Source organism: Podarcis pityusensis (genome assembly GCF_964106645.2).
Source record: "Podarcis pityusensis genome assembly, chromosome: 5".
NCBI classification, from domain to species: Eukaryota; Metazoa; Chordata; class Lepidosauria; order Squamata; family Lacertidae; genus Podarcis; species Podarcis pityusensis.
This window is the reverse complement of record NC_138032.1, coordinates 29,961,337-29,972,290: the sequence shown is the minus strand read 5'-3', so window position 1 is coordinate 29,972,290 and position 10,954 is coordinate 29,961,337. Positions and strand designations below refer to the sequence as shown.

At 41.7% G+C, this 10,954-nt stretch overlaps 1 protein-coding gene across 1 annotated transcript in view; it reads right to left on the bottom strand.

The window, feature by feature from the left end:
• Positions 1-3,991: 3,991 nt before the first annotated feature.
• The window catches only part of SERPINE2 (serpin family E member 2), a 30,789-nt gene continuing 23,826 nt past the window's right edge, over positions 3,992-10,954 (bottom strand). The window contains exon 9 of the mRNA XM_081006965.1: positions 3,992-7,553. Within this exon, the coding sequence (XP_080863091.1) occupies positions 7,516-7,553 (38 nt within the window). The 3' untranslated portion in view covers positions 3,992-7,515. The remainder of the gene's footprint in view (positions 7,554-10,954) is intronic.

The window sequence follows — 10,954 nt, the reverse complement described above, 5'->3', positions numbered from 1 at the left end:
GTAGATGATCAGCGGCTGATATTCGAAGTTAGTTAGCCAAAGCTCACAGCACGACCTCCCAAGATCAATGGATTTTAGCCAGAGAGCATAATTCTATGGGGTATATGGTATGACTCGCTTTCTGGATCAAAGCAGTGTTTGAAATTCTGCCACTGCTGACATTTGCTGGCAAATGTTAAGATTTCGGGAAGCCGGTGGCTGGTAAAGGACAGAAAACCCTGCCATTCACAGGCAAAACTGAAAATCACTAGCTGTGCAGTATCTGCTCAGAGGTAAATCCTATTGAATTCAATGGAGCTTAGTCCTGGTATGTATGTATGTACAGTGGGACCTCGGGTTAAGAACTTAATTCGTTCTGGAGGTCTGTTCTTAACCTTAAACTGTTCTTAACCTGAAGCACCACTTTAGCTAATGGGGCCTCCTGCTGCTGCTATGCCGCCGGAGCACAATTTCTGTTCTCATCCTGAAGCAAAGTTCTTAACCTGAGGTAATTTTTCTGGGTTAGCAGAGTCTGTAAACTGAAGCGTATGTAACCTGAGGTTTATGTAACCTGAGGTACCACTGTATAGGACTGCAGCAGCTTACCAGTGCTGTTATTTAACCGTAGCTAATAGGGACCTTTTTTCATGCAAAGCATGTGACAGTATTTTGGCACTTAGCTATTGTTTTTTTCCAAATTAAAGGGGTGGGGTAAGGAAAAGGATGCATCCCTATCCACTTGAGAAAGTGCCACTCACCTCTCTGTCCCACAAGGAATCAGAGAGTGTAGTGCATTTGTATTGGTCTTCCACCAGGATACACCATTCCCCCCCCCCATTACCACCTCCAAGGCTGCCTTTTAGATGTGCATGTTGCAGATTAAAGTGTCTCCCTTAAGGGTATCATCTAAGACTGCAGTCCTAATCCCATTTACCTGGGGATAACGCGGGTGGCGCTGTGGTCTAAACCACTGAGCTAGGGCTTGCCAATCAAAAGGTCGACAGTTCTGGCGGTTCGAATCCCCACGATGGGGTGAGCTCCCGTTTCTCGGTCCCAGCTCCTGCCAACCTAGCAGTTCGAAAGCACCCCAAAAAGTGCAAGTAGATAAATAGGTACCATTCCGGCGGGAAGGTAAATGGCATTTCCATGCGCTGCTCTGTTGGTGTTCCGTTGCCCCAGAAGCGGCTTAGTCATGCTGGCCACATGACCCAGAAAAACTGTCTGCGGAGTGGACAAATGCCAGCTTGCTCCGCCTGTAAAGCGAGATGAGCACTGCAATCCCAGAGTCCTTTACGACTGGACTTAACTGTCAGGGGTCCCTTTACCTTAACCTAACCCCCATTGAATTCTATAGGGCATACTTTCAAGTACACATTGTTACTATGCAAACCCCACCATTCAATTGAGCACTAGGAAGAGCTTTGCTGGGACAAACTGAAGGTTCCTCAAGTCCTGCTTTCAGCCATAAGCAACCAGAAACCTCAGTGAAACCTACAAGCAATTGTTTCCTAACTCCCAGCATTGTTTCCCAACTGCCTCTGAACTCAGGGACCCCACAGAGGCGTGGAGATGCTTTCTTCAGGTGAGAGCCGTTACCTTGGTGAAAAGTTGTCAAGACACTACACACCCTTGAGCTTAATAATAATAATAAATGTCTCCTAAAAGTTGGATAGTTGTGTTATTTCCTCGACATCTGACATCTGATGGGCATTCCACAGGGTAGGTGCCACTACTGAAAAGGCCCTCTGCCTGGTTCCCTGTAACCTCACATCTCACAGTGAGGGAACCGCCAAAAGGCCCTCGGAGCTGGCCCTCAGTGTCCGGGCTGAACGATGGGGGTGGAGACGCTCGTTTGGGTATACTGGGCAGAGGCCGTTTAGGGCTTTAAAGGTCAGCACCAACACTTTGAGTTTTGCTCTGAAATGTACTGGGAGCCAATGTAAGTCTTTCAGGACCGGTTTTATATTGTCTTGGTGGCCACTCCCAGTCACCAGTCTGGCTGCCGCATTCTGGATGAGTTGTAGTTTCCGGGTCACCTTCAAAGGTAGCCCCACATAGAGCGCATTGCAGTAGTCCAAGCAGGAGATAACTAGAACATGCACCACTCTAGTGAGACAATGTGGGTTCAACATGCTCATATTAGCTTGCATGTTTTTAAAAAGAGGGTTCTTGCCACAACAGACTCGAGCTGCTTCAGAGCAGTTGCCCCAATGTTCTTGGTTGGTCAGCAGCAACTTTAGCAGGGATGTGTGTTACTGGCTGCCGGCGGTTGCAAACCACTAAAAAGTGAGCTGTCCTGGTAGGAGGGCAGGGTAACCATTTCCCTTTACTCTGACCCCAGTTCACTTCCACCACTGCTGTTTGAAGCAGAGTACACAGGACATTAACCACAATCCATATGTATCCAGTAGTTTCATGGGAAACACACTTGTTTGATGCATTTTCCGCCACACCATTTGAAAACACAAGCTGCGGTTAGTAGAGTTCAGACAGCCATTGGACATGCACAGATGACAGTTCATTGGAGGTTAGGGGGCTGAAAGCGCAGGGAAGCAAATCAGGTAATGTGCTTCCGGCAAATGCATTCCTCCCCTCTCTGGTGTGTACCTCATGTGCCAGTGTGGTGTAGTGGTTAAGAGCGGTAGTCTCATAATCTGGTGAACCGGGTTCGCGTCCCCGTTCCTCCACATGCAGCTGCTGGGTGACCTTGGGCTAGTCACACTTCTCTGAAGTCTCTCAGCCCCACTCACCTCACAGAGTGTTTGTTGTGGGGGAGGAAGGGAAAGGAGAATGTTAGCCACTTTGAGACTCCTTAAAGGGAGTGAAAGGAGGGGTATCAAATCCAAACTCCTCCTCCTCTTCTTCTTCTTCTTCTTCTTCTTCTTCTTCTTCACAGATGGAAACCACGTTGTTGTGTTTTAAACCGCTGATGTGTCCACAGCCTAGGTCTTGGGGCATGTATTACATTACCAGGTGTCCCTCTTTTACAATTTTTTTAAAAAATAAAAAATGAACATGTCCCTGCCCCTCATGATTGTGGAGGTGAGAACAATACCCGATGACTCTGAAAATGAGAAATAAACTTTTCAAGCACCAACACAACACAGCTCCCCATCCTGCCAAATAGTGTTATGGGTTTGGGCCTCTGCCAATACTCATGGTAAGAGAACTGCCACTGCAAACCAGTCAAGAAGATCTAGCCATGCTCATTCTATTATTAGAAAAACTAAGGTGATAGGTCATTATAGGAACCGTTAGGGATAATTTTATTCCGAATAATAAGGAAATGGTCACAGACTGCTCTGGGAATGCAAAGCCTATTTCATAAAATGGGGCACGTCTTTCTTTTCTCCCCTGCCCCCTTCACCTTTCCTTTGACTGGGGGTGATGTCGTCAAGCTTATGGGTGAAGAAATGCTGGTTTCAGAAAGCCAGACTGAGTGTCAGAGAGTCAAATTAGTTCTGGAGCCATCTTGAGGTGCACGTACAACCCTCGTAGGAATGTTTAAAGGTGTACCTCCACCTCTTCTCAAGCTGTATGTTTATAAAGAAATACTACAAATGCCAGTAAGCCTACTGGGTTCCAAAGGAGACCAAGTTAAGTCCTGAATCCATGAGGCATATATAACAATAGGTTGCAGCATGGAGTTAGATGTTGTTGTTCTGTACCACTAAATTTCATTTTCATGAGTTTTGTAGCATGCATTGTTCCATTTGCGGATCATTGTAGCATTTTGAGTTTTGGTTTGAAATAAACCATAGCTTTTGCCTCTTTTTATAATTTTCTTCTTGGCCTGGCGCTTTTGATTTCCAATTCTAGATAGTAAACTCAGCTTTTAAAAAGTAACACTGGTCATCTGAGCCTCCTACTCTTATTGTTATTTTTAAAAAATGCTACTACACCTGTGACATTTTAGTTGGCCCAAAAAAAGGTCCTGGCAGACTCTGGATTTTCTTAGAATTACTTGTAGTGAAGCACTTTAATGAAACTAGATAAACAAGACACACTAATATAAATAGATAGGTGGTTTTATTCAATGTTATATCAGTGATCTGACCACAAGATGGTGCTATAACCTTTTTAATAAAAAACCCCCAAACCTCTACAATTCAATCTCTGAAAACAAGTTATTCAAAATATTCTGACAACAGACTGTGCCTTGCTAAAAAAAACAAAAACCTTTCAAAATAGAGCAAAATTTTGTAGGTTTAAATATTACGTAGTAGAGATAAGCTTGCATACTAACAATACATACACCAAACGAGACTGCAATTGAATGGGCCCTGATGCTCATAAACTACATTACCCCTCATGCAGACTCCTGCTGAACCAAATACTAAGATGGGAAATAGCAGGATCAGGCAGGTGCCTCCTTTGGGGTGACCGGTGTACAAAACCTCTTGCACTAATTGGTTTCCCACTTGCACATTTCTTACTTGAGCAGAATGCTTAATAATTGAGTTTATAGGAATAAGGAGCAGCTATATTAATCTTCCTGACCAAAGCTAGAACATTTTTCTTTTTAAAACTAGACCACTTAGTTGTCCAAAAGCTGAACAAGCTCTCAAACACACATGGCCTAGTAGTTTCAGAGACAAAGGCATGAATGTCTTAAGCAAAACCAGACAATACAAAATGATGTGATTAAAACACGTGATCAGCTGAGAAATATGGGTTCTAATATTCACATGACTATAGGCCATGCAAATATTGTCTGAACGCATCAGATGGTTTTTGACGAGTCATTTTCAGTCTCAGTTTCCTATCTACAAAGTGGAACCTTCACTCCTCTGGTGTCACTGATGTTCAAACTGAAGATTGTTAAGCAATTCTTGAAAATTTAGATGGCATATTTATGTTCCCTCTGCAATTCCTTCTGATAAAAGCAGGGGAACAATGTATTTGCTCTTAGAATAACCAAGCAAATGTTGGCTGTCTCCACACAGGCATCTTTTCACTTCAACTGCTAGAGTTTTCATCTGTGGTCCTCCAGGAAACAACCATTTCTCAAAGGCTCTTCCATTTTGGTTAGTATTTGGGAGCAGAGGCTTAAAGCAGGTGCTATTTTATGACCTTCTCCTCAGGGTGGGGTTGTATATTTGAAAAAAACTTTAGCTAAGGCCTAGTATAAACAGGAGTTTACATATAGACCAAGTTCAGCTGAAATAATGGTTTCTTGCTACGTGAATGAGCATCAGACTCCCGTACTCCTGCCTTCCTCCTCTTTAGCCCTCAATGAGATTGGAAACTTTTGGTTTTTTTTATTTTAGATAAAAGTCATAGCTCCATGGTGTCTGACCTCTGGGAACTGTGCCTTGTTTAAAAGTATGGTTAGTAAGAACAAGCCAGGATTAAACTGCGGTTTCAGTTTCTGGCTTGTTCTTGCTAGCCACAGGGACTGTTTCTTTAAACAACTGCTTGTCATTTCTCTGCTGAGAGGCAGAATAATCTGGGATGACTCCTATCTAACACAAATGGGACAGTGGTAAATCCAACACCAGCTTTTTAGGCACATTAGAGCATGTTAAAACACAATCCAGTTTATCCCTACCTTTTCCGTATTGGAAGAAAAAAAGCCTATATAGTATAGCAAACAATAATAATCAAGTGGTATCTTTTGTAAAATTACAGGATTCTGTTCTGCAAGTACTTTATTCCCCGCCCCCTCCACTGGAATGGATAATTCATTCTTCAGTTTCCCAGGTTAATATTCCTTTTTTAAGAAATAAGAATTTTTATTAAAGCTTTTTCATAATGCAGTAAGATAAAATAAACTAAATAAAAAAAAACACGAGAGAAAGAAAACAGAAAATGCAATCCTCTCTCAAAGGTAGCTCTTAATCCTTAAAGTTTTTAACCCTTCCAAGCTCTCTTTTAGGAGCTTTCTTTTCTTTTCCTGGTCTCTCACCCCGGGAGGTCTTCCCTTCCCTGCTTCTCACTCAGGGTCCTTCCGCAACCATCCACCACTAGGTTAATATCCCAAATGTAAGTTATACCCCTCTCTCAGCTGCACAAGTTCTCTTTATCACATGGCAAATTTGCTAATTAAAGCTGTACACCTACTGGCCCAATGTTCTAGGGAAAGTGGGAAGCAGTCCTAAGAAGTATAAATGAATAAGAACAGCAAAAGTGGTAACTGGGATAATTCCAAAACAAGCATGAAGATACATGTAGTAATAAGTTTTCAACCTGTGTTGAAAGTCAACAGGCGTCAAATATACCACAGGTTATTTTTTTCCAAAACAGGAAGGAACATTTATTGCTGACCGTATGGAGAATGTATGTAGAGTTTCTCTTTCCCCTTTACATACAAAATAAAAACCACTGACTTTTTCAGATACATTCTCACCACAGTAACTGATATCCGAAACAACTTCCATTTAACTGAACAGAGATTAAGCTTCATGAGTATAACATCACTGAGAGGTAAAGAGAAAATGCCTGGTCTCAGTTGGGGCAGCTGAAATTCATCAAGCTGGTGGGAAAATATGCGGACTTCTCTGCAGAGTATTCAAAACCCAACAGACTCAAGGGATGGCATAGTTCATCTCGTTCTTATTTGTACACACAACCAAAACACACATGGAAAAAGGTTTACCCAAAGGAGCTGGCTGTGTCCAGTTAACAATTTCTTCTGTATTTAATTATGGTGCTACACCAGTTGTAGACACTTTTTAATGAATTTCTCTTAACGTACAATTATCTTGTCCCTGCATTACCTCCAGGAATGATATTTTAGGATACCTGCATACATAGTACAGTCTGGAACATTTCAGAATATTGAGTAAATGGAGGTCAGTCTTTGCTGGAGCTGTTTACCGAAAACCAGAGCACAGCAAAATCCCATCAGTCCAGAGAATTCAAACTTGCGTTTCCTTCCACTTGGCAGCCGACCTTTTACATCCAACTCACGAATCATCTCTGCCAACATCACTCTGATACTACACTGCTTTCATCTGTTCATAATGACTTTATTTTTTTTTCCTTTGTACAAAAAAATATAAAATTTAAATCCATAGAAAGTGTATACTAGCAATGACAAGTTTAACATTACACCAATGCAAAGGCGTTAACTGGGACATTAGTTGTTTTAAGTCTCAGCAGTGCATGCACAATAGAAAATAAAAATGGCTAAAGCTTTGAAATTCTTACGGCAATGCCTCATCAAACCACTCGGTGGATGGCAATAGTAGCAGGAGGGCATTTATGTACAAACCAAACAGAAATCAAAGTTGCTCCTTTAGTTCCAACTCTGGTTAAGACTTAAAATCACAATACAATATACTCAAGACCCCCCCCTCCAAATTTCAAAAGTTATTAGCACAGGGAACTAATCAGTAGTTTTAAGAATCTTGTTTTGAAAAGGCATTCTGTTTTTCCACAACACTCCCCAGCTACTTAAAACTCCTTTTCAAAACCTAGTTGGACCAACCACACTTAAATGCTAGTTCATAGCCAAATAATAATGTACAAAAATATTCAACGGAAGAAGGGCATTCATTTTAAAATTTGCTTCAGAAGGAAAATCTCCCACATTCAAGGTTTGTTGACTTGTCCCATGAACAAAACTGCACCTGTGGAACAAGAAAAGGTTATTGCAGATATTGGATTGATTCACAATTCACCTGTTTTGTAACAAAACAAAATCCTCCAGAAGGTTCAGCATTCAATACAATCTAGGCAAGAATGCTTTCAATTAAGCAGCAAGCTTGAATGTATTAATGACTATTAAGTGGAACCCAATTTTAGTCTGTGATCCTAAAAGATAAAGGCTCAATTTTAAGGTCATTTTGATTCTGATGCATAGTTTTAATAGGGAATATCATCAAATATTGCACTTCCTTCTAAAAGGAAACAGTACTTCTGCTTTTAAACGGTGATTCTCACAAGTCCATGGATTCAACTTCTCAGAGGCGAGAGTTGGTATATGAAAATGTAATTTTAATACTTTAATTAATTGGTACTGTTAAACGCCAGACAATATGTAAGAATTCTTTAAAAATCAGTAGACATTCATACATGTGATACAGAGTTTCAAAAAAGATAAAACTTGTGTTTTAAAGAGCCAAGTTATCCTAGTAGATACCACTATTCTGCTTTTATTGTGTAAAGATACTTTGCTGCCTGTTTCTAAAACCTGACGAGGACTCCCTTTCAATTTAGTAATTTACACTAAGGAACAGGATCTGGTAAAACTGAAGAGCTTTAAATCCCCTAATTTCACTCAAGTATCAGAAAATCAATGGGAGTTAAAAAAATGTTCAACATTTTGGAGTACAGTGCAATTTTACTTCAGCAGACACTGTCAATGATTCCCAAGAACAGAGAGGAAGAAAGCAAGGCATGCACACTGGACTTGAGCTCCCAGCTAGCCAGTTCACAAAAGCCACTTTATATACTTGTGTATGTGGGTTATCAGAGAGTGGCTCTGTTCATCAGTTTGCATCTGCTGTCGGGGGGGGGGGGGGGAGACAGCAAGAAAAGCTCAAATGCACATAAAGATCCTTCTAGTGTGAATGTGTGCAGCCCTGGGGTCTGCGGCTGGTGTTGCTCAATGTCAGGTTGGCACTGAGTAAGACCTCCCAAACCCATGATCTGGACGAGGAGGCAGATCTGGTCTGTATCACAGAGACCTGGGAGGGTGGAGTGGGTGTGTTTTTGGCCTTGGGCAAGAGCTGGTTTTGCAAAGGCACTGGGCACCATGCTGCAGGGGGCACCTTCAACACTGCTGTAACACAAAGTGCTAGAGACCGGGGACACACTGAATTTTAGCGATGCACAGGGCACCGCTGAAATTTGAGAGCCTGAGGTCTGCCACTGTCGGGACAGACTGGGGATTAGGCCCTTCTTCATGTGCCTCTTCTACAAAGAGGTTCAGAGGGTTGGCAACATTAGAACAGGCTTTTTCTGCAGTGGCTCCCTGCTTGTGGAATGCTCTACTCAGGGAGGTTTGCCTGGCGCCTTCATTACATATCTTTAGGCCACAGGGGAAAACAATTCTCTAAAAATTCAATGGCCTTATAAATTGGCTTTATTATGTATTTTGTGTTCTCATTTTGTAGTTTTATGTTGTGAACCGCCCTGTGATCTTCAGATGAAGGGCGCTACACAAATCAATCACTCAATCAATCAATCAATCAATCAATCAGTATGTGTACTATTTGTTTTCCAGACTTCGGCCACCAGTCAAACTTAATCTTTTCATATTGAGAACTAACAAAAAATTATTGAATTAATTTAAATGTATATTGTAAGATGCTCGTTAATAAGTGGCTTTATACACTTCTGCTGATAAATATGTGATAAAGCATATCAGTTTATCTGCCTTTTTATTGTTTTAACTCAGTTTATTATACACACCACCTAGTTAAGATTCTCATGGCATATAAACATAGCTGTCAACTTTTCCCTTTTCTTGTGAGGAATCCTATTCGGAATAAGGGAATTCCCCTTAAAAAAGGGAAAACGTTGACAGCTATGCATATAAATGTATAAAATAAAACAAACTAAGGCAGGCAGGCCTACTTAATAACAGCTGCATTTGGCCCTTCCTTCAACTATCACCTAGTGGCAGCAATTACAATAGGCTACCTAAATTATTTATACCTTAGCTGTTTCTTATAAGAACTATAACTTTTAAGGCCTGGTCTCTGAGATTGCTTTTCTCTTTCTTCCTTGTAATTACTTTTTCCTTGTGTCCCGTGTCTGTAGAATCAAAGTCTGCAGTGCAGAGACTGAATTGTGGCTGATTTTTGTTAAGACGCCCTGGGACCCTTTTTGGCTAAAGAGTAGGATAAAAAAGTACTTAAAACAAATAAACCTGACTTTTTGAAACGTAGTGTCTGCAGCAGGAAGACTTCTCTGCTTGTGGGAAATTGGGGCTTTGCATCACGAGGGGAGCTTCCAGAAGATTTAAACAGCTCCCTGCTTTAAACAGCTGCCCTCGAACTCACAGAGGGTGACAGGGATCGGGCTCATCCCTACACCCACTCATGTGTGGTACTCTCCCCTGCCCCCAAAGCTAGTGCTAGAAAATGCAAGATTTTATTTATTTAAAGCACCATCAAGACTTCCAGAGCAACCTACAGAAATCAGAAGCAAGACAGTATTCCCTGAGGTCTTATTGCCTGAATAGGGCCTCTGAATTTTAACAAGGGAAACAAACAAACATGCCGAACCTCAATCCCAGAGTATTTCATTCCCAACTCCCTGTTTTAAAAAGCCCCTTCTTATGAAGTTATATACAGAGGGCTTGTCCTGAATTAATAACTGAATGTTCGCTAGGTATTGCTAAGCGTAGCTGCTTCCAGAGAATACAAAGGGCCTGCAATACACCTCCCTGCGTGAGAGAAGGTGGATGTACGAAGTGTGCTGGCTTTCAGTTCTGATCCATTACTCAAAAGATCTAACCTACTAGGTACAGCTTTAGTAAAAAAAAAAAAAAAATCACTTATGCATCTGATGTCTGCTACCAGGAGAAACACTTCCTAGAAGATTCCACTGAAATCAGCCTGCCACTTCTGTATGGCATCTTTAAAATATTCAGTGCATGCCAGCAGATTTTGTTCTTAGCCTGCTTTGATGCTGGGTGGTAGTGGAGGAGACAGCGAGATGACTAAAATGTTGCATATAGAGTGTGTGTGTGTGTGTGTGTGTGTGTGTGTGTCTTTGTGTTAAGATGTCCTGGTCCCTCAAGTCCCCTTGTGAGTCATTTTTGCTCGGAGATGGGGGTGAAGGAGGTGAGAAGGTGTTTTTCCTAAGCAGCTAGCTCATACTGAGCCTAGAATATCAATTAGAAGAAAAACAGGGTTTCGAAGTGGAGCAAAGAGAGGAGATGTGTGTTTTGACAACCGGCCAGTGCTCCTCTTCGGAATTGCATAATGTGCCTTTGATGTCCTGAGCTGCCTGTGTCTGGGAACTCATGCCAGAAGTCCTCTTCCTCCACAGCGTTGGCACTTTTTACCTCCAGCATGCA